Here is a 25269-nt window from a genome sequence, read left to right as displayed (position 1 = left end):
CTTGACATTTACAGTGACATTTAATTTGTAACTGTAGAACAAATCACATTTTCTTTTAACAATAACATATGTGCTATGTTCAACAAAAGACCACAATCAATTTGAATATATACATGGACATTTCCATTGAAGAAGACACTTGATTTTCTCAACTGTGATTTGCTTTTTGTACAAAGAAAGAATTAACAACCTTGTTTTAAAAAATAGTGTTGTGACAATTTGGTTCTTTGCTTCAGAACTAGGAATAATTCTTGTGACCTCAAATAATTTTTTCGGTATTAGTAAAGTGAAATTTTATAAATTGAAATAGGGAGGCTAAAAGTAATATAACCTCTACAAATCTTGTAAAGAAATCACTGAAATTATTCAGTTTCATATTATAATAACATCATAAGCCACAGATAAAATCAGTAGAAAAATGAAAGAGATTCTAATACACATACATGTAAATGCAATAACAGAGGAGAAAGCATTAATAATTAGTCTTACCCTGTGTATTAATTAAACTAGAAGACTAATTATACAAGTATATAGATAATGTGTACAAATAACTAAAGTTGAAATATTCACAATTATACAGTTTATATACTATGGTCTGCAAATAGCTCCTTGCTTTTCTATGTCAGAAAAATCCAGGAGCAGTAGAAAAAACTTAATTTGGAGCAATTCATAGCAATTATTAATTTTTTAGAGAAAAAAGGTAAATAAAAAGAAAATGATTTGTTTTACAATTTGTCAAATTTTAGTAGTGAATAACGGTAGTCTTAAATGGAAAATTTTGAATAAATATCTGAAAACGTGATCAAATTCAAAAGATTTATACAAGTAATTAAATTTTGTTTGCCCAATATGCTTAAATGAAATGCCCATATGTTGTGGAAGTGCAAATGTTTACACAACATGAAATTCTCTAACTGGACCTCATCTTCTCTCACACCTTTGTTTACCAACTTGTAGGGGGCCTCAATTTATCACTGAATCAATTAATCAGGTTCAGCTTGTAAACAATTAAACTTGCTGAATCCTAACAGTTAGCCCCTATTCCATGAGAACATTTAGCCTTTATAGATAAATTTTGTTCAAAGGCCAATGAAATTCACTAATTTACTAATAATTGAAACAAAATCTGTTCTCAAGTACAATAATTCTTAACATTTCACTACATGTACTGTTGTTTCATCAATTATTGTGAACATCGACAAACTAGTGAACAATGCTTCTAGCCATTTTATATTTTGTCACATTTTTTACTTTGAACAAGATTTGATTTTATGAGTCTACTCGAAACTTCTGTAAACTGGTGTTCATGGAATATTGATGAAACCGCAGTATTTCATCGCATTGACAAAATACTTGTAAATGTTGTATACATTTAAACTGCCATTTTCCATAGTCTCAATCTTAACAACAACATCAAACATATTCTAGACTTAATCATACTGTCAGTCTCATCAATGCATATCATTTCCATAACTGTGTTTTACTATTCAACCTTTCAAACAAAAACACTAGGAAATAAGCAAGATTCTGTGAGAAATCTGAATATATTAAGGAAATGCATGTTCTTTAACATTCCTAAAAACGGAATTATATGTACATTGTACTAAATTTATCTTCATCAATTTATGGTAATGGCATTAAAAATTATTTAATTTACAAAAAAAATGGAATAACTACATTTAACTTCATCCATTTAATAGCAATTAAATAAATATTATTTAATTCACAAGCACTGCATGGCTGGATGAATAATAAACTGCTTGTTTCTGACTCTAATTTGAAACTGACTGACAACGATATAATTAACGGTAATATGATGGTCTCTAACAGCACTTCCTTCCTGCCATTACACATTGGTTTCCAGGTGACGATTTTGACAATAGTATTCAGTACTGGTTTCGAACTTAACAAGACTGGTGTTTTAAACACATAAACAAACACTAGCACACAACACTCTCATACAGATTTATGTTTAAAACAAAAACAGGGGAAAAAAATAAAATGGAAATATATTGAACTCTTTGATCAAAATACATCTGTACAAAACACAAAATAAGAAGCTAAACATAAAAATCAAGACAACAGGGTTGTCAAATAAAGGGAAACAACTTGAAGCTAAAACAGCTAAGAGACAAAAACGGAACTCAGTAAATAACAAACAACTCTAATAATCAGTGTTGATATCTCTAACAATGTAAATATATATAATCTCCTCTAGAACTGTACGCTGTGCTTGCATCACAGAAAGAATAAAACAAGCTGTTAACATAAAATCCAAAATCTTTAAAACAATATGAGGGCCTGCCCTCTCTGTTTCTCTTTTATATGGCAGATTATATCTGCTGGTATTGTCTTCTCCCTTTGGCACTTCTTCTAGCCATTTTCTAATAGTCCATTACATTTCCTGCACCTTGGACCAATATAGCTCATCACACACCAAATGGATATGTTTGTTTTTTCGAATAGTCTATCATCTATACAGCTAAAACACTTCAATTTACTTCACCAAATTTTGCCACAAAAATTACGTATATTCACCTCTGATCAAGTAAACTAATCTATATAATATATTCATTAACACAGAGACATTTGCACTTGTTTTACAAAGGGAAATGGGACGTACTGTGATATACATGTATCTTGGCAAATATTTACACAAGGAATCAGTTTCCTTTTCTCCAGTAGCACTTTTATTCCATATTACCCTCAGAGTGCGAAGGTAAGGACAATGAATTAAATCCCCCTGATTCTCGACTGTCTCCCCCACCAGAGGGCTCTGAACAGGATGCTGCATCAGATGACCTTTGACCAGAGTCTCCACTAGCTCCAGGTGAAGGATGGGTAGCCTTCTCAGCAGCTGCAGACTGAGCCATCATTTTCTGACGGACTTCTCGAATCTTTAGCTGTAGACAAACTTTGGAGGGAAAAACAGCTGCATGCTCTGTCTGAAAATTTGCTGTGTCTTGGGCTACAAAAAGTAAGGATAAAATTCAAATTTATAAAAGTGTATGCACAAACAAGCCTGGTTACTTTTCAAATACAGATATATATTTATATATAATGATTTTTAGTATTGCTTGTAAAAAATAAAACCCCAAAACCCCAAATCCCAAACCTTTGTTTATTCCGGTTAAAAAAAATATATACTTTTGCATAATTTTAGTATGTATGTACTAATGACCACAAAATACAAAGTTTATGTTTATTATGTTGTATAATAACTCCACACTTCAAACTTGAGTAAGTTTTACCAGAAGGAAATAATCCATATTGTTCAAAAAGCTGCATGACAAGCTGGCGTCTCTGATCCAAGATCCGACGAAGGGAAGAAAACTGACCAGCGGGAGAACTGGGTGTGCGCGGAGAACATGGAATGCTTCCTTCTCCAAAATCATCTTTAAAATCTGTAAACCAACAGTTACAGAATATTTTGCAATAAAATCACAATCTAATTAATGCTGGGATAGTATAATAGAAACTGTCTTTTACCCCTCCCCCTGCATAAAAAATCAAAACAAGAGAAAATCTTTCGTTCAAAATCTTCTTTATAAACCCCCCACTTGCATAAAAAATCAAAACGAGAAAATCTTTCGTTCAAATCTTCTTTATAAATATAACTAGACAGAAGATAACTTCATTACCTGCAGGAAGTGTCATTTTTTCAATTTCAAAATTTTTGCCAAAGAACATATTGTCCTCAAAATGGGCACTATGGGGCGTGCGTGGTGTGTTAGCCTCTGATTCACTGGACTTCTTGTAGCTCGGGCTTGGCGAAATCTCCATCTCTGATTCCCTTGGGGTTAATTCTCCAGTGGCTGAAATAATAAAATACATGAACATGTATTATACACATTAAAATTATTTCAGAAGCCTTCTCTGCCATCTATGCAATTATTAATGTAAAATGCAACATTATAATACTGATAATTGATGATTTTCCATATACTTGTATAACCAATCCCCCCAAAAAAATCTTTTCCTGCATTGCTAAGAAATACTCAATAATCTTTTCTGAAATCATTGTCCTCTTTTGTGCTTGCAGATTAAACCAATATTTTAACAATCAATGTATTCCAAGAACTTTGTTGTTCTCCCATCCTCTTTCTAAATCCAACAAACTACTGACATTTTGATTTGTTTGCTAGATTTGAACCTTGCTATCTGAGAATCAGTACTGACCTAAGGAGGAGACTTTCCTCTTGCGTCTGTAGTTGCTGATGATGGCTCGAGGACTCTGAGGGAGAGGGGAAGCCATGTTGGTCTCTTCTGGAATAAACTGGGGTAGCTGGTCAAACTTCTGCTCAAAATCTACCTTCTGTAGCACTCTGCATTAGATAAATATTCTTTTGTAAATGTAACAGAAACCTTAGAGAAACCTTTATGGTATTCCATCACAAGAGCATATAATGTGCATGCAATGCATGTACATGCATATTATACATCAAGTAACCTACTTTTGCATTCCATCTTCACATTTTTTCTTAAAAGTCACTTTTTTGGGACTCTGGGCTGGACTCTGGCAGGGAACAGAAGAATTCTGGGCTAAGGACACTGGTAGGGGTGGAGGCTTGTGTTTCTAAAAAGCAATGGATCTTTGAATATCACATAGACTTAACAAACAAAATTTTACTGAATACAATTTCCTATTCCAAGAAAAATAACTCCAACAAAGATGAGGAGAATCAAACCATAAATTGTACAACACTTTTTATCTCTTCTTTTCTGTTCAAATTTTGATTATTTATTGACTTATTTTCATTTCTGGTCAAAGAGAAAAATATACCAAGGTTTTTGATAACAACAATGAAAGTATCAAAAACTGTGCATCTTTTAAGTAGGTCAGAGTAAATATTCACTGACCTGACCATAATCTAGAATTTGAATGAATAGGCCAACTTCATCCCTCCCTGTACTTACAGGTCTAGGACTGAGAGGGGTCCCCACAGCAGTGGCTGAGGCTGGGGCAGGCATGCTAGGCTCCTGTATGGTCTGTTTGGGAGACTTCTGGGGCTGGGTAAACTGAGGCGATTTCTCTTCACTAGAGTCAGGTCCAGAACTTCCTTTTGAAGACTACAATGGTAAACAAAAATTTAATTTCTGAAAGTTTATTTTTAATGTATTTCTATCTGTACCTATAATTTGTGTACCGTAAACACCTTTGAAATTTAACCATTTTTATATTGTAACATTTTATACTGTTTTTTAATTTCAATGTATTTAAAGAATTAATACACAATTTTGTTACAGTATGAATGTTAAATTCATTGATTAACGACTTTCATAATGGCAGTAAATTCTTTGATCAAAAACAATTTTAACTAGGACAATTTATTTTAATTCTTAAAAGAAAGCCTCCCTATATAACTGTCAAATAGCACTTGAGGTACAGACCTAAACATTTCAAAATTAAACCATGACAATATCTTTCAATTATAAACATAGTCTCCCTTAATCAATGTCCAACCAGCACTTAGAATACAGACCTTCCTCTCTTTCCTGGGGGTGACCGCCCCCGTTTCCACCATTTCCTTGTATTTCCGCCCCTTACACGCCCTCTCTTGACGAGTGTCCGCCTCATCTTTCCTCTCCTCGTCCGTCTTTGGGTCTGCAGCATCAGCCATAGCAGAATGGTCCAGCACCAGGGGGGAGGGCCTCTGTGGCTTGTGCTGGCCAATCATTGCCTGTGGACTCCTGTAGGCTGGTTGGGGACTCGGGGCCTTCGGTGTGGTAGCTGCATTATGGGTAAGACTTGTGGAATTTCTCAAACCTTTCCAAGTAAAAAAAGAGGAAAAAATCTTTACCAGGAGAGTTCAACCCAGCAATGAAAATTGTTTACTTCAATTTTAATGGTTAAAGACATATTCATAAATGTCTATTTGCATTTTTTGAGAAAGGGGTGAGTGACCACTGTCCATATTCCTTAATTCAAAGGCACAAGTTTTTGATTACACAGGTAAGTATCTACCTTGAGAGGTTGGAGTGGATGGAAAACTTTCAGTGGCCACAGGAATATTAGCAATGGCAGCTTTGACTTTCAAAGGCCTGGCGTTTTGATTATTTCCCGAAACATAACCTATGTCACTCTTCTCTGTTGTAGTTCCAGAAGCTTTAGGGGTGGGGCTTGGTGCTACAAGATGAAACAACCATGATTCAATTTTCCCTTGGTTTACCCAAAGTGTATTAATTCAAAATAAACAATATAAAAACATGTATATGCACTGTCAAGTACTAGTACAAGAGTTGAGAAGTTCTTTTTTTAACATTACCTGAATAGTAGACAAATTTGCCCTGGTTTGTGGTGATGGTTTGCTGCTGTGACATGCTCTGTCCTAGCCCTGGGCTAGCTGCCGGGGACCTCACTGCATTGGGCTGAATCAGCACCTGCTGCACACCTCCCTGGTTATCTACAACATCAGGGTTAACATGAAAACATTGTGAAAATCCCTTACCCTCAATAACTTGTTAACAGTGGTATGATGAAGTTAACAAAAAAGTCCTTGCAGAGTTGTGCAGTTATCTTTTTTTTATTTTAACATGTTTCTATGAGCTTTTTTATGAGCCTTAATTAGTAGCCTTACTTTGTTGAATGGATCCCACATATGTCTGTATGTAGGCAGGGGACACAGCTGGGGAGGGAGAGGCAACTGTCCCTATAGGCATGGACTGGGGGACCATCACCCTAAAAAAAGAATATTCATTTCTTACTCAAAAATCTATGGGAAAGATTCACTGACACTCCCTGTACAGGCAGATTTTTTGGAAGATTTCCTATTATGATAAACATGTAAACTGATGTTCCTTACTTTTGCTGAGTTGGCAGAAACTGGAACCTCTGTTGCTGACCAATGGCCTGATACTGTCCCCCGGGGGTCAACACCTGACTGACCGGGTACTGTTTGGCTTGCTGTACTTGTGCGACTTGTTGTATTTGTGTGATCTGTCCGGGACTGGCCACCTGTGTGGGGGTATGAGGGGCCCCCGTGGGTATGTGGGTGGGAGTCTGGGGGTGGACCTGAAGCTGTGTGATTGTGCCGCTGGTCGCCTGGCCCTGTAGCTGGGTGATGGTCTGCTGCTGCTGTTGATATGCTCCGAGAGATACAATAGGCTGGGCTATTGTTACAGTGGGTAGCTGTGATGTTGCTAGCACTCCTGGAAATTTTATTTATAATTATCACAAAAGCAAGTAAATGAAAGTTAATGTCCTTTAATAATAAGGTGTTGCTTTTACTTCTGAAAATGTTATATTAACCAGAAAAATAAGTTGTTTAAAACTGTACCTAAATCCCTTAGACTTATAAGGTCTATGACTTTTAAAGATCAAGGTCTCACATGTACATGTACTGACGACAAATAATCTAAAGATAAGATTCATTATACACCCATACAATGTCAAGTGATGACTTTCTGTCAATGATGTCACTGACCTGCGGGGAGGGGGGAGGGTTGGTTGACGATCTGGTATTGGGCGACCGTTACTGGCAGCCCCTGCTGTTTGGTCGCATTCAACACAATTTGCTGCTGATGTTGCTGCTGGGGCTGGAGAAGATTTGTCTGCCCCTGGAAAAAAAACATTTTTATATTTCTGTTCAACGTCATATCAGGCTTACTGTATAGAAAAGTATTTATTTCATTGTTAACATTTTTCTTTACTTACAATGTGTACAATGATGAAAATGGAAAGTGAGAATGAAATTACCGGTATTTTAATTTCTTTGCTAAAGCACCAGTGTGATATTACTGACACACTAATTAAATAATCTGCAATCAACTTTAATTATTAGTAGATACCACTACTTAATACATTTAAAAAAGCAATTTATTCAAGAAGGTTTACTATTTAATTGAAGTATTTTATAGGAAATATGATTCAAGGAAAAAATAAATTGAGATAGACATATGTTTTTCTGCCTAGGATAGATGATTCATAAGAAACATGATTTGGCACAGACATGTAGATTTCTTCCTAGGAAAGACAAATCCCAGGAAAATAATTTTATAATACAGGCACCTTTTCCAGGAACAGTACCAAAATCATTTACAGATTCATTATTAATCCCTGAACTTTTGACCCATTCCCCCATTTTAAAATCAAATTGTCATCTGCCTCAGGTATAAACTCATGTTTGTACCTGAACAAATTTCAGTGGGCTTATCTTGATTCCTGATCCAGCCGGAGCAAGCTGGATCTTTTGTCCAGTTTGAACTGGCTGAGGAGAGGGCTGTAATTGCGGATAATGTTGCTGTTGCATCTGGGGTGGAAGTGGAGAATGTAAGGGAGCCTGTGATTGGTTACCACCAAAGGCCAACTAGAGGTCAAAATGAAAAGATGTAAGATGATAGGATGAAAGCCCTACAAAGCTATAACTGTTATTTTTGATATGATGATTTTTTGTTAATTATTAAAGACGAGCTCAATGAAATATACTGAACATTTGCTAAAATCTTTGTTAAATTCTTTGAATCCATCTTGTCAATAAAAATCATTCAAAATCATTTTTTAAAAAAAACATTTTTACCTTGAGATATCGAAAGCAAATATTCAATAAATATTCTAGAAGAATGGAATTATGAAATGAATCGAAGATATGAAAATTTGAGAAAGTAAGAATTGAAAGAAAAGCAGAATCTACTTTCTATCTGCACTACATTCAAAGTAGAAATGTCCCATTTCAAATTTTAATAAATTACAAACCTGTTGTACCTGTCCCCCTGGTAAGGCCATCTGCAGAAGATTCTGTACTTTGCCCCCATTGGGAGTTTCTAATCGGACTGAAGGAAGAATGTATTGAATCTGTGTTGGCTGAAGGCTTGCTGGCTGAGATGTGACAGCATTCAGCACAGAGGGTGTGGCTGCTGTTTGATTGGTTGATTTGATTTGGACCAAATTAGTGTATATAGTTGTGGGTGTGGGCTGAGGTTGTGACTGGTGGTTTTGGGGTGGTGCAATGTTCCTTAATGTTGTGATGAATCCTCCCGAGACTTGATTTGTTTGGATGGTGGACACACTTGTAGATAAGGCCTTGGAGACAGCAACTGGGCTCCCAAGGTTCTGGGGATTTAAAATGGCATACTGAGAAGCTGGAATGTTTTGCAGTACAAATGTGCTCATCCCTTTCACACCATTGTTTGAACCGGATTGAATGGGCTGAATGTTTGGAACTCCTGCTTTAAGTGTTGTGGTTGCTGCAATATGTGCCTGCTGCATGGAAACAATGGGCTTTGAAGCAATGGGCACAGGTGTAGTGATTGGTTTGCCCATTGTGGAGAAGGTCGACATCACCATACTGTTCTGTACTACATTTGTTGCAATTGTCTGATTTGGGGCGATTAGCTGCACATTACTAGAAGTAACCGGTTTTGACTGGTATTGGGAAGGTGGAGTAACTGCGGGCTGAATGGGCACTTGTTGAGAATTGTTTCTCTGCTTGGACTTTGTAGCCTTCCCGATCACCTGCCCTTTGCCATTCTGTTTTCCGATCATGGTTTCTGTAGTGGTGGACACAATAAGCTGTTGGTCCTGTGTGGTCATTGTAATGTTGTGTATTTTCATGTTGCCCATTTTGACCGGGGGTTGTTGACACAGCCTTGGGGTGTTGTCATGCTTGGGATGTGACCCCTCCAACACGCTTCCTGTTGAGGCCATTCTTGAGTGGGCTGTCTTTGCTCGGAACACAGCACCTAAGTTACAAACAAATATCTTAACACCATGGTATTTTTGACAGCCCATCAAAGTATCTTTCTGTTTCTCAAATTTTTGTTTTAACCTTCAGAAAAAAATACCCTGTTAGATACAGAATTTGATAATCCAAAACAACACAGACTTTGAGAAGGGTTGGATTGCATATCTCTACAAAGAGGTTAGTATTGTTTCTTTCTCAAATCAGCAACCACATTTATCATTACAGTGGATTAAGCTGTGGATTGGTAATAAACTGACCTTTGGGTTGAAAACCCGAGCCCACACTTGAAGGCCTTGGAATGAGTTCAACTAAATCAAGCCCTGCTCCCGGGAGAGAGGACTGAACCACCTTGGGCTGACCCTCAGGTAATTTCTTTATTGGGGTTGGTCTGTAATGAATATTCATATTGACTAGCAAAGCAACAAGATGCAATTCTTGGATAAAAAATTCAGTTCATGGATGGAATGTTATAAATCATTGCAGATATCTTTGTTACTGTTTATGATAAGAAATTTAAGGAAACAAATTACACATTCTTTTCACACTATCATGTATTTTATGCTATTATGATACAGTTCTTATCTACAATGACATTCACTGCAATTAGCCCTGACTGGACCTACCTGAATGCTACGTCTGTTGGTTGGTTTGAGGGGGAGAATCGTTGCTGGGGAAAGGCCTTGTTGATCTTGCTCTCCATGGGAACATCTTCCTCTGTCTGCGAGTCTGTCTCACTGTCAGATACCTGTTCATGGCAGATCAAACTCTTTCCCTCCTGATCACTCCTGTCACCAGCACCTAGATGGAGGCCACATTTTGTTTAAAAAAACTTAAAACATGCTACTATTTCAATAGTGAAGAATATTTAGAAAATTAAGCAAAAAGATGTTAAATTGTACATTCAGGGAGGGATTTCTTACCTTTATCCTCATCAATGACCATCTTTTCATCATCACTGCCGTCCCCATCCCCCACTAAATCTTTAGACCCTGTGGCTGCCCTGGAGTGTGCCTCCTCCACCCCAGACACAGAGTGGCGACGCTGGAGGTCCATCGGAGGTTGAGCCAGGGGTGAGGATTTGGCCAGGGGTGAGGAGTGGTGACTCACGGAGGAGCGGGGGGTATCGTGTTGTGACAGAGAGGACTTCTGGCTGGACAGCCCATTGGTTAACTGTCTTCTCAATGCCTGTAATTTAACAGGTATATGTACAAATGATTAACAATAACCATTTAAGTCATTTCTCTATATCACTTCAAAAAATCTGTCATTGTTGAGGTTGAGTTAAAGAATTTTTATTGAAATACCCCATGTTTACCTCTGTAAACCCTCGCTGGTCATCATTTGCATTTATATTCATCCCTGGGGGCATAAAAGCTGACCCCTCCCCTTCCCTTGGAACAGCTGATAAGCTCTGAGATCTACCACCTCGTCTGTTCTCAAACAATGACTCAGGATTCAGAAAAACAGAATCCTCTGTGTCCATATTTGTATCTAAAATTAAAGAAAAAATTAACTTTTATTAAACAAGAAGCATCTCTGAGTCAAATTATGTTATTTGCAGAGAGATCTGACAAGGACTAAATTTTGAGATTTTTCACATTAGAAAGTCTTTAAGCAAAGTATAAAATTTAATCCCCGCAAAAATACCAAAGATCAGAAATCTTAGTGTAATGTTGAAAAAAACTTCAAACAAGCTTTTTTGGACATATTTTCCATGATTCAGAGACTAAAACAGTCAGGAAAAAGTTGGATCACAGGGCATAGCAAACTTATCAATTTTTGTTTGTTATTTTCAGAGAAAAAAAGACACCTTATATAAAAGAATTTTCTTTTATAAATACATAAGAATGATAGGTTGGCAAATCCGTTTGATTGGATACACTGGTATATATCCTGATATAAGATACCATAATGATTTCTGCTGTTGGTACAAATTGTTAGGTATATAGTATGCAATAAAATTCACTTTCTCATACAACCTATGGGTATTGTTGGTTGCAGATGAACTATCAGTTGGTTGAACTCTTTTGCCTCTTTTAATAGACATCAACTGATGACAACATACATGTATCTGCCTATCTATCAAGAACTGCTAAACCAGCTATCAGGACAATAAAAGACAATTCACAGATAAATAGGAAAGTTTTCAGAAATACTGCCAGTGGGATATTCTCACAATGTCCTACAACTAACCTGCATCTTCCAATATATCGTCAGTGGAGCTGAGCCGCTGGCTGCTAGTTCTCTGTTTTAATTTGTCCGCTATGGTCCCTGATTTCTTCCTGTCTCTGGAGCACCACTTCCAGTCTGGGTGGGCTTTAAAATGTGCCTCTTTTACCTACAGAAATTAGATTTACAGATTCAGTTTTTCTCACTTAATGTTATACTGATTGAAAAAACAGGAGGAAAAATTCAAGCTCTGAATAGATAACTTTTTCCAGTGGTTTGAAATGGGAATAAAAATTAAAGAGAATTGGTTTCATATATTTTGCTTATACATCATTAATTTAAAATATCATTCTTCATTAAAAAAAGAAGAAATTGGCCCTGAGTGATTTCAGCCCTCACCTGATTGGCCAGCTCGTTGTACTTCTGCTTTTCGTTGGGGCCCAAGGCATACCACCACTCGCCCAGAATCTTGCTAACCGTCCTGTTGTCTTGATTCGGGTGTCGTTGATGAACTAAATGTCGATGTCTTTTACTGAATATCATAAAGGCATTCATGGGTCTCCTTATGTGGTCTTTGTCTTTTGACTATAATTTGTGAAAATTGAAATTGAAATATCGCATATTATAAAATTCAGTCTGATCTATATCACAATGTCTAACAGTACATGTATCTAACATTTTAAAAAAATGATAGATACAGAACATTGCAATAACAGGATATGTCTTATTTTGATAAACAAAATTCTTTACATCATGTTATAGGAACTGTTCACACTGTGGTTTCATTATTATTCATGGCTGTAAAGTATCTTCATGGTTTTAACAAATTTCAAAGTTTCGAGTATTATAAATTTATGGACAATCATTTCATATCAATTTTTATACTTCAATGAACACTTGGTTTTTTAAATTAACTTGACAACAAAAGCCAATTTGTATTCAACTGATATTGATGAAACCACAAAATGCACAAAAAAGATTAAAAGCATCTGTCGAGTACTGAATTTTTTTCATAGAGAAATCAAGAAATTTTGTTTCACTCTACAATCATTAACAAGCTCTGTAATCGTTAACAAGACCTTTTTAGGACTCTTCTCCTCCTTGTCTTTCAGAGCACTCAGACTTTGGCTCCGCCTCTTTGCTGGGATTTTCTTGGGCTCAGGCTGAGGTTCGTCTTTGGTATCAAACACATCATCATCGTAATCATCTTCTATTTCATCATCAATAGGAGCTGTAATATTCAAACCTTAACACTCAACAAAATAAGTTGCTTTTTCAATATCATATCAAATCTTATTATATTGTAAGAAAAGAGATCTAGAAAAGGAAAATATCAACTGTCAAGCTGACCAGATAAAAAATATCTAATTTTCATAATTTTTTAAGTGGGGAAAATAGATATTCCTTCAATTTACATCTTGAAATTGCTCATAGTGTGATGAGATCAGTTTAATCCTCAATAAAATTTCCAGCAATCTCACAAACCAATTGTCTATGACTTATCATATATCAAACTTATCACATATCCAAAATACATTTAGTAAGACTCTAATTTTAAAAAAATTGCGAAATTTGACACTTACGGGCTTCTGAAGCACTGACACGATGTTCTGATTGGCTGGCCTTTTTTGGTGATGATGTAGGATTGACAGCTTGATGCTGTTTTTCAATTGGTTGTTCAGTAGTAGTGGGCGGAGTCTGAGCGACAGTCGGAGGACCAGTATTGGTCAGGAATGGGACCAAAGCATGCCAAGGAAAGACAGGTACAGCTTTGTTGGAATTAACTGCTGAGGAAAAGAGATAAATACAGACTCAATTATCACATTAACACAACAAAATGAAATTTACACATTCACCTACCGGGTATATATATATAGTTAATCATTGGCTAGTCTACAGCTGTTATTGTAAAATAAATCAACTATAAATATCCTTTGAAAGAGATAAATATGAATTTGAAGACAAGCTTCTGAAGATTAAAATTATATCTTACATCAAAATAATAAGTAGCAATTAAACTTAAAACATAAAGAAAAAAGTTGGCATTCTTTAAGATTAGATTTAAGATTTAAGATTAAGATTTAAGTGTATATTTTTGATACCCTAATTGTCTGTCTGTAAATTTGAGATTTATGATAAAAGAAATCTGCATAGATGATGTACTGACTCTCTATATACCAGTACATGTTCTACCAAGTTATTCCACATTTCAAAGTTGGCAAAGACTTATTTTATTGAATTTTTGCAACAACTGTTTGTCTTCAAGTTTATAACCGGCATCTTAAAATGTAAATTGATCGTAAATTGATCAATGTTGCTCTATCTTTTCTTATTTTCATTGTAATAGTGTAAGCATGACAAAATATGGTTCCTATTAACACAAATACAATATTGCAATAAAAATTTTGATTTTTAGGTGTAACATGGAATAAATATCAGGCCGGCAGCCAATATGATAACTGAGAAAGTTTCAATATTTAATTTGAGAAAAAATAACCCCACCTTCACAGCAAAGCAAGCTTGCTTTAAAATTCTCATTGACCTAAATTTAGTTACTAAAAGCAGGGCAGATATTCTAGTTCTGTGTACCAGTACTCACACAAGAGTACTATTCTGTTCTTAAAGAGTGTGTGTTTTACAGGGGTTTTTTTGTTTTGTTTTTTGCTAATTGGATCATGGCAATTGATGCCAGTGTTTCTCTGTTTATCTTTTTTCAATATGAAAATTGTTTTGACCACAATTTTATAAAAAGATTTTGTGCAAAGAATCCATAACTTTTCCTGTGCATCATCAACAATTTAAATTACTTGGTTTATATCAAATTCATGAGCCTGAATATTTAACCAGGAAAAAAAACCCACATTTTATCCCTTTTCTCTTAATGTGTGATTAAGAACATAAAATATTTGCAGGTATGGTGGCAACCATAAAATATTAACCACAAAATCAATATTGCTTGGCTCACACTTTCAGAGGTATAACATGAAGCATATAGCTTTACTTATTATTAAAACTTTTCAAAGCAGGAAATTATGTATTCTGAATTTCTTCTTAATTCAACAATAAAACACCATCTTGAAATTCGCGGCGTGACTGTTAAGACTTCGCTTTTCATGGGATATAAAAAGATATATTGGTAACAAATTCTTGTGTCTCGTGAGCTGGCCTCTTTTAAAGCCTCCCGTAGTTGTGCTATATGTTGGATTATCGACCTGGATTCTGTTTAAATTACAGCAATGGAAGAGGGATTTTAATGATTGAACATGAAATAGCACACCAAAAAAGGATACCCCGATAGGTATACTTGATAACAGTGCCAAGAAAAACAATTAAGGATCAAATATTTCTGAACACATTCTTCTCAACTAAAGTAAAATCCTTGGAAATATACATCATGCATCTAATATTCTATATATATAAAATTTTATCTTAATATCATGAAAACACAATGAAATGAAAATATACCGGGGTATAAGAAAAACAACTAAGGATCAAATATTTCTCCACATATTTTTCTAAACTAATTTTAAGTAAAATCCTTGGTGATGTATATACACTGTATTATACATGTATTTATCTTGTCATGAACATGCGATGGATTGAAATTTTTTTTTAACCTGGCCATAGTAGCTCTTGCAGGTGTACAAGTACGCATACTTTTCTATTTTATTATTTTCTAAAATTACCGAGAGATAGAAATTCAAACTACCAGTACATAACTACATGTACATGGTACTTGTGCTATGTAGAACTGGAGAATTTATACAATCAGAATTTTGGAATGTGACCCATCTAGTGATTTCAGTTCAATCTTACCTTTAAATATTGCACGCATTTACCTATAGCTAGCATTTACCTTTCTTTCAACTTAAAAAAATGATTGCAAATATTAAATGTCTTTTTCGCCTACACTACAGTACTGGGAATTGGACCTCCCCCTTCCTTCCATAACACAAATTCATTCCTAGTTTACTTAATTTTTTTGTTAAATTAATCAAATATTCTGTTAAGTTCTAAACAAATTTTCTGCTACTACAAGTAGTATTTTAAAATATTACCTTAAAATTGGCACACTACATGTACCTGGTACATGTAGTACTTTTATACAATAGTCATATTGATGCAAAAAACTTCTAAAAGTAAACTGTAGGACATTTTATTTATATTCCTTGTTCTTTAGTAAGTATTGATATTTGATGGTTTGGGGCAAGAACTTTATACTAGAAGTACTTGAAAATCAAACATTTCAGCCCCTTCAAAACTTACTGGTAACACATTCTGGGTCATAAGTTCTTAACTCAGCATTTAATTTGTTTTATTCTGTGGAATCATTTAAATTTGTGGGGGCCAATTTTCATGGATTGCCCGTGTTTTTAGCTCAATCATTGGGATGTAATTTCATGTATGCATTGGATTTAAGTTTCAGTAAGAAAACTTTGTTTTCATTAAGGATGTAAATTCATGGGGGAGGTCTACCCACAAAAACCACGAATATTGAGCCACTACAAATTCTAACGATTCCAAGGTATTTCATTTTAAAAGTTAAAAGTTTAATACCCTACATGTACCTGTTGGTATGAAATGTTTGGAAAATTCATTTTATGGGCATAATCAAAATTACCATAAAATTTGTCCTAAAATTACAAAACACCTTTGTTTAAGAGTAATTTTTAAGAACATCCCATTATAGTTGGAGAGTTTCTGAGGCATTATCTTTCATTTATTACATATACAAAATACCTGTTAATCTGTCTGTCTGTGCATATAGAAAAGCCAAATAAATTTACATGTTCCCTAAACTTAGGCTTTGTCTTTACAGGACATGCCAAAATCTAATCTATACCTTGAAAACTATCTGCACAAACTTCTAGCAAGTTAAATTTGAAAGTGAAAAAAAATAAGATAACATACCTGGTGCAGAATTGACTGGAGCAGGCTGTTCATTTTTGCCTCCATTTGCCACTGGCATTATGGGTAGTAAGGACTGTGCAGGAATTTGGTGCTGAATTTGGTGCTGAATGACAGATGGTATGTGATCTGGACTGGACACTGGAGCTACTATAGCGGTCTGTGGCTTGATTGGTGCAGGCGCAGAATTAATCAAACTCTTTAAGGTAGACATTGATGATTGCGATATTCTGGAGGATGGCGTTGCGGTGCGGTTGTTGAGCTCTTTGTGGCGATCGGGGTTCGGCGAGGGTAGAGCACTCATGGACAAACTGTGGGTCATTTTTCTGGCCTGCATATCTTGAGTCAGGGGCATAACAGAAACACTCCCTGCGGGGAGTCTCTGTGGTGCATGCAGAATACCAGTAGATGTATCAAAGGTCACTTGGGCTTTGCTCCCTTCCTGTCCAGCTTTCACTGGATCAATCTTGAAATTACTTGCATTTGCAATTTTTTGGTACAGTTGCTCCATTTCAGGTGCATTATACATGTGTGCATGAGAAGTTGGAGGGAATCTGGGAGTGATTGGGGAAACATGCTCAGATGAAGAGCTCCCTGATTTTGATGTACCTGAACTCCAACTCCGAGTTGGTGAAGTCATGAAAGCTTGAGTCTGTGGATGAGGTGAAATTGGAGCAAAAGACAAAGGATTGCCTCTAGGTCCCATTGTACTAGGTGATTGCACAGGATGTGGTGAAATAGGGTGATTGCTGGGAGTTGGAGAAAAAGCTGGAGTTGTAGATCTTGAATTTCCAAGGGAAACCAACATATTGGCTGCTTCTGTTTCATCAAACCTTTGAGGATGCTCTGGGTCAAAGTCAGTAACACTGCTTTCTCGAGTTGAGCTTTCAGACCACTCCATATGTTCACCTTTCCTGAATTGCTGCATGTTTCCTCTCATGTTCTTTTGTCCCTTCATTGACAAATGGCGTGAACAATATCCACGTCTTTGAGATTCTTTTGTACAACCCTCTTTAGAACACAGTCTTCTCCACTGCTTACCGTTGAACTTTTTTCGGATTCCATTTGGAGTTGACACAACATCCCCTTTTTTGTATTTCTGCGTAGAACTTGGAGATCTTGGTGTACTGGACCTACTGCTTTCACATGACTGTACACTTCTACTTCGTGAGAATTCTCGCTTTTTTGGGGGTGGACGGTTCCCCCCACTCCCTCCTTGTGACCGACACCCTGACCCTGGAGTTGCACTACCTGATCTAGGGGTACTTAGCCCTGAATCAAAATCAATATCCTCACTCTTCATTTCATCCTCAGAAGACTCCCCCCTTTCTATGCTAGTGCTTTGTGGCAGAGAAGGGGACCTTTCCATCCTTCCTTGCAAAGGGGGGCTTATTTCTAATTGTGGAGCATAATGATGGTGTGCTATTTGATGATGGGGCATCTGCAGTTGAAGGGGGAAGGCCATGGTTGAAAGGGGAGTAGGTGCCTCTTGCTGTTCAGGTAAATTTTGAAGGTCCTCATACCATGGAGGTTGAATGAGCCTTAACACTGCCCGCGACACCCACTGGGGGTCCCTGAATTTGTCCTCATGGTGACCTTGAATTTGGACATAATATGAAACAGGTTGAGACTTTTTGTCAATAATCACACCCTCATAGTAATAGTTTTCCTCAGGAATGATCCTGACACACACTTTGCTACCAACATTTGTCACCATAGCCATGGGACTATGATCACTGATAATGTCAAACTGAGCTCTCTGGTCCATAACATCATTAAAATACACAGTATTTTTGTCACTATCAAATAATACACCAATGTGCCTGTTTTGTCTAATGTCACTAATCTGACCTGGCTGGTAGAGCCCATCCCTCTTGGCCAAAACTCTCTGATTTATCCACTCACTCAGATCAATGGAATGTCTCTTGGACGGGGGAGAGGGCTCCCTCTCTATCTCATTTCCTTTTCGTTTCTTTGGAGGAATAGCAATTGACTTTTTCTCTTCTTCATGAGTCTCCATCTCATGTGCGTCTGCTGATCTTTTCACAGAGGAGCGGGATGCAGGCCTCGAGGAACGACCTGTTTGACCTTCAGTGTTAGGGGTACAAGATGAGGGGGGTAAAGGAGGAGGTAAATCTGGAGCCTCTACCCTTGAAGCCTCTACTGTGGGAGTATAATGTTCTGAGTGAGCAGAGGGCTCTCTAGGAGGGGGGTCTTCCTGTTTAGGAGATTCCGGTGGTGATTTTTTCCCTCTGCCACTACGCCCTACAATGATTTTGTACATCAATAAAAAAAAAAGGCTTTATTTTGTAGCTTCATATATACAGCCATATTATTTCAAGTTTTTTTATTGAACTAAATAGGAAGTCAATTTGTTTTCAAAAGCCATTTCTTAAGAGCATAACACAATTGAATGCATCCTTGTCTAGAGACAGTTTCCATGACAACGAGAAATTATCTCTTTGTTCCTTCATGATAAGAAGCTATTTATTAAAGTCTCTGCCTCCTCACATTTCTAACTGAATTTTGTCATTAATTTGAGGCACATTGCATAACATTTTCTAAATTCCAAGTTTCGCAAATTGTTTGAATATTCCCATTAAACATTTTGCTGACTGTACCTCTAGCACTTCTCTGTCTTTTTGATGTCTCAGGTGGCTGTTTGACGTCACTGTCTTCGTGCGTTTCTATAGGTGGATCCGGAGTTTTCTCGCTGTTGTCTGACCTGGGAGGAGCATTTGATTCCAGCAGTCCTCCACTTCTTTTTTTAGTCTGTCTTCCACCTTAATATATTTAAATTTTCTAGCATGCATGTATTTCTAAATACTAATATCATGAAGAAAAAAAGCCAGGCATAACATTTACTAGTCTGGCAGATGGAGAGCTACACAGGCTTAAAGGATCCAATCTTACATAAAGTTTTAATTTTCAGCAGAGAAAATTTGACCTGAATTCCAATTAAAGTGCCTCACTACACCTTAAAATAAGTTCTCAAATCAACATGAAATTAATTGATTATAATAGAAAGCATGATGGATAAGTAGTATATATGTCAAATAGGCGAAAAAATGTGCAATTTTGGATAAAAATGATATTTTCAAAACTTCATTCTGTAAACATAAACAAAAGTGCCAGGCAGATTCGAACTCATGATCTGCGGTTAACAAGCCTAATGTTTTAACCACAGAGCTATGACAATATAGATCTGAATCGATTGATACAAGCAGTTTAACAAAATATTTAAATCGCCATCTTGTGACGTAGTGGCTTAAAAAGTATAAGTCTAGGTGTAGTGAAGTACCTTAAGGTTAAGAGAATGTGTTGGACAAGTAAATACCGTCACAAGTGTAAAGAAACAGTTTGTTTCAAGATATAGAGATGAGAGGTGTAAATTTGCATTAAAAATTTTTTTTGATGAACAAATTCTGACGCTTTTCTGACAAGTGAATCTGAACTAAAAATTAAGCTTTGTATCTTAATTCATGTACTGGTATGCATTGCTATGCATGGTTGATTAGTTATAGAGCAGAACGGGGAAAATTACAAATCAATTCAAATTTTTTTGAGATATCATAACTTTTTGATTTTTTTGGGGGGGGGGGCTTAAATTGCCAGTATATGATAAAATTTCAAGATTTAATTCATCCTATACAACACACTTCAAATCTTTCTACATGAACACAAAAGGTATGTATTCAAATGCCTTTTTTATCCTTTGTTTTAAAAATAATTTCACACAACCTCACAGTAGTTCTGCAGGACAGAATAACATCCATTATATTTATAGTTCCTGCTCTGACTAAGAAGTGAGCGTTCAACTTGGATAATACTTCCTGTTTTGCCGAAACTGTACTGCTATTGATTTTTTTTTTATGTGTATATGCCTATGTAATGATGGAATTCGATGAAGAGGATTCCCATAGCATCAGCTTGTACATTTACCTGACAGTTAAAGCACATGTGCAATTCCACAATAGCCTGCCGACACATTCAGCAACATTTTAACACACTTACCCGACACTCTTGGTTCTTTTTGTGGCACAGGGCTGTTAGATTGACCTCTTTTTTGTCTTGTGTCTCCTCGTCTACTCATGATTTCTCACCTCAATCTATTCAACAAAAGAGAAAAAATTCACCTATATTTAACAAATCATCAAACTAAACTTTGCTTCTGAGACAGTATTCTTTTCAAAAGGGATTAATCTATTTTACCATAAGTAATTCTTTACAACTGAAATAACTATTTAAAAAACTTTTCCTATGTTTAAATTTTTAAATACAGTGTGTATATAATAACATTAGAAAAATATTTCAGTCACTATCATTTGATTAGTCTGTATCTAAGTAATTGTACCATAGCTTGGCGAGTTTTCTATTGTTAAAAGTGTGGGTTATATGTACATAACCCTCACTTTTTTAAACTCCGCCCTCTATCTCGAGTAAAAACAACATCAACAAAGTTGTTTTTAGCACGTCCATAATACTCCACAGTAAGTGCTTCCTTGAGATCAAAATTGCCAAAACTCAACAAGGATAAATGACTCGACTAACTCAGTTCTTCGAATAAATCTCATTTTTAGCTCGAGATAAAAAAATATCGGCAATGGCTTTGTCAGAGAGACTCTATAATTATATATTTTAGTATTCCTCTCCATGTGTGCGGATAACTAGAGAAACTCATGTGAAATGAAATAGGAGTATCCTGTTTAAAGGTTTTATAGAAAGTCAATCACGTGATAGGAATGCGTTTGAATAGAAAACTTGTTTTGTGGACAGAGTGAATAGCGGTAGCCAATCAAATTTGACATTAACCATTCACGGTTTTGCAACATGCATTTCTCAAATAATTTTTTTTCTGCTTATTGATTGATTTTGTTCAATATACATGTTTTTTCAGACATTTTAAAAAAAAAACATACATGTATATTATTGATACAGAGTATCAAATAAGATTTTAAAAAATAATTACCTTCATTAATTTAAATTTACCGTAATTTTAATTGTTCAAACAGAAGCATTGCACAATTTAGGGTTCGTACATATGAAATTGTGTTAATAAGTTTAATTTTTTGAAGCAAATATCGATACTATAAGTCGGAAAATGAACATGAATTAAAAATATAACAATATGAAGTCGATCTATTCATTAGGGATATGAATTTTAAAAAAAATAATTAATCTTTGTCTTAGATAGAAAGTCATTTTGGAAACTCACAAAGTACAATGTACATATATAAAGACAAACGCATTGGCACGGTATTATTTAGAAGCAAGTGCACTCCCGATATTACTATAATAATTTATAAGATAAAATGAATAATCGTAAACTATGGTACAAGTAACTTACCCAATATAATATTGTTGATTATGTGCAGATACCCGATGGGCGTGGTCATAACGACACTCGGGAGCTACGCTCCCTCATGTCATTATGAACAAGCCCATCGGGTATTTGTACATAACCAACAATATTATATGGGGTAACTACTACATGCATCAGACAGAGTAATTGTTAAAATCTCTCATCACTCCAGTCATTTGCCAATCAAAAGTCTAAATGGTCTACAATAGAAATTTAAAATATGAAGCTCTGGGTTGGTTCGAGGGATAGCTATGGTTGCCCGGGGAGGAAGGCGGTCTATTTTACGTAATTTTACTAAGTAAATTTATAAAATTTGAAATTTCCAGAGGGGTATAGACCTCCTGACCACCCCTATAGATCTGTGCATGAATGGTAATAAATAAAAGTTAAAAATAAAAAGCCTTTATTGTTCATTTGTAGGACAAGGTGACTGACACTGCCAAGCTTCTGAAAAATCAACCTCCATTATTTTTTTTATGGTAGATTGCAGGCTTCAATTTCTTAATGATTACATGTATAATGAAAGAATTCTGAGTTAAACTACGTCTACATGTGCTTTTTATAAAAACATTTAAGATTTTTATATCTTGCAAGATTAAATATCTGCATAACAATCACACTCTAGTACGCTATCTTGGAGAAGAGTGGGTGAAGATGGAGGATTAGTGCCTTAATTTAGAGAAAAGACTGTCAGCACATCTTGAGTTGACATTTCATACAGCTCACATGGAATAAGATTCTTTTTTTTAAATGCTTCCCTCTTCGATTAAAATTATAAAACTACTCCAAAATATATAACAGGCTCTTCAACACATATATCACAATTATCAACTTATAAGCAAATGTTCAGAACTGTACTACAAACAATTTATCGTGATGCATTTTCACTATTTGTGACAATGCATGTATTCTCTTAATGGGTAACATAATGTACAGTGGCAATTTACATAATCATATCGTACTCTGTAACAACAAATTTGTGGTTTGAATGACTTATAGATACTATGTACAGTATCCTGTTCACATACCCAGTAATAAATGAATCATTCCTAAAATAAACTCAACTATTCAACATTGATCTAAATAACTTGATCTGCCTACGTGAGAGGGTTACCTGGTTTTCTGTTCATCCAGTTTATTTCAATTTGCCCAATTATATTTTTCATCCTATGACAACTGACTCGATTGTAAGTGCATTTCATACAAAAAAAAATAAAAGTTGCACTACTATGAGAGCAGTTTCGTTTGGGGGAAAGTATCTAAATGATCTCTAATACCTCTTTTAATCGATGGAATTTCCTTCACAAAATATGTCATTCTTTCCCATCGTGACCTCCATTATCGATAGTGCCTTTACCTCCGTTTCAAAGATTATCATCCATCCATTGGTCCTTTTTAAGTAGTACTTTGTTACTTTTACTTAAATTTATTTCAGGAGAACGTCTATTCATTGAAAAAATCAACGGACAATGGCGGAATCTACACCGCATACCAAGCTTAATGTCGGCGTATCACGGCGTAGTAAACTGGTATAGGCGATTGTACGCTAGGCTTACAACAGCCAGCTGATGCGGGGCCGCACGTTACAACAATGGCCCATAAAAACCAACAAATGGAGACCAAAATACTTTGTAAAACGAATTTGTTTTGAAGGACTGTTTGTTTTTAATGCATGACTGTAAGAGAAACAATCTAATAACAGAAATCAGGCTGTTGCAACTTACCTTAAACACGACTTTAATCATTTTATTTTTCACCATTAGTCGCCCATCTTGCAACTAAAAAAGGTGAATGAGCAAATACCTTTCCATAAAACCAGTTTTGATTGGATGATCAATGATCACGTGCTCAAATTTCACAGTTAAGTGTAACGGGATTGGTTGATCTAGCTCACTAGAATCTCTCATCTATTATTCATTTGCTGCGAAATCTCCCTACCTTCAGCTTAGCGTAAAAAAAGATATTACGATGTCGGACATTTCTTTTTTACCATTGCATATTAAGCTAGATTTCATAATTTGAAATACTTTACTAAATTATGAAGTTGCATGCAAAGACACTGGATGTTATCCCTTTTATTACAGAAGCACATTGCCGGGCTCTGTAGGAATATAAGGCCACGCCTTTTTGCGTCAGCTATGTATTTATCCAATGAAATGCAAGATGAGGGGTTGCAATGTAAACGTTACAACTATTTGTATGCAGTTACTATGTGACCTATTTTCTGGTGTGCTAGTTAGGGGCCTTATTTTCTTTGCAGCCGCGATATTGCGTCTGTTACTTAATTTAGATATGATTATGGGGATGTTAAATTTTGTTCTATGTGTATTGCATGGTAATCTACAGTTATTCGTAGATACACATATTTTTTTTCGTGATTAAAGCTAATGCAAATTCTATGATAATTATATATAGCTATGCAGCTGTATATAAATCTATCTCATCGACAAACAACTGAGATATTTATTTAAACTCGGGCTGCATCTCATCAACAATACAGCTAATAAAAACGTTTTCTTTTCTCAATTCTGTAATAGTTTAATTTTCAACATGGAAAGTGACAAATTATATATTAGTTTGGCTATATGACCAATAGAAATGAACCATGCATTACCTGCACAACTATATGATCTACAGAAATAGAAAATATTTACTGAGCAGTCTGTCAGTATGTATTCCTATTTTTAGCGAAGTAATATTACTGTTCTTATTTTTATTTTTTTCTTGTCAAGTGAAGGGAGATGCGTGGCTGATGGGAGCCACCTTTTTGAAAATTCTTATTTTAAACCGGCGATGTAATAATGTTCTTATTTTTTTATATATTTTTTTTTTTGGGGGGGGGTGTCTTTTTCTGCATTCAATGTTATATATATATATATATATATATATATATATATATATATATATATATATATATATATATATATATATATATATATATATATATATATATATCTATTGGTTGTCGCTGCATGGACTTTTTTCGAGTCTTCCCAGGCACGTAGCATCGTTTTTGAAAGTGGGGGGGGGGGGGGCAGACTCATCCAAAAAATCTTGACAAGCAAAAAAAAAAAAAAGAAAAAGAAAAAAAAAAGGGGAAATTTAAACTTTTCCAAAATCGTCAAAATCCTAATCCGTGGGGGGGGGGGG

General features: G+C 35.5%; 1 protein-coding gene across 6 annotated transcripts; it reads right to left on the bottom strand.

The window, feature by feature from the left end:
* Position 1: 1 nt before the first annotated feature.
* Positions 2-24178, bottom strand: LOC128192381 (protein capicua homolog). Of its 6 annotated transcripts, none has more exons than XM_052864997.1 (26): positions 23844-24178; positions 20772-20866; positions 19379-19540; positions 16761-19022; positions 13433-13636; positions 12929-13080; positions 12249-12434; positions 11874-12018; positions 10996-11171; positions 10601-10865; positions 10304-10478; positions 9938-10068; positions 8702-9678; positions 8130-8306; positions 7425-7557; positions 6804-7149; positions 6579-6679; positions 6267-6404; positions 5966-6127; positions 5484-5767; positions 4918-5070; positions 4455-4576; positions 4180-4325; positions 3642-3815; positions 3252-3404; positions 2-2968 (listed from the first exon to the last, which is right to left on the bottom strand). In XM_052864997.1, the coding sequence occupies exons 2-26, from the start codon at positions 20848-20850 to the stop codon at positions 2691-2693; spliced, it is 7281 nt and encodes a 2426-aa protein (XP_052720957.1). In that variant the 5' UTR covers positions 20851-20866; positions 23844-24178; the 3' UTR covers positions 2-2690. The 6 variants fall into 6 exon arrangements, with proteins under 6 accessions (XP_052720957.1, XP_052720954.1, XP_052720956.1 ...); XM_052864994.1 differs by having other exon boundaries at positions 8693-9678; positions 23844-24177; XM_052864996.1 differs by having other exon boundaries at positions 8693-9678; positions 13433-13633; positions 23844-24177.
* Positions 24179-25269: the final 1091 nt, after the last annotated feature.

The sequence above is a fragment of the Crassostrea angulata genome, chromosome 7 (assembly GCF_025612915.1).
Source record: "Crassostrea angulata isolate pt1a10 chromosome 7, ASM2561291v2, whole genome shotgun sequence".
In the NCBI taxonomy this organism is placed as follows: domain Eukaryota; kingdom Metazoa; phylum Mollusca; class Bivalvia; order Ostreida; family Ostreidae; genus Magallana; species Magallana angulata.
Note: the sequence above shows the minus strand (reverse complement) of the source record. Positions and strands in the feature narration are given on the sequence as shown.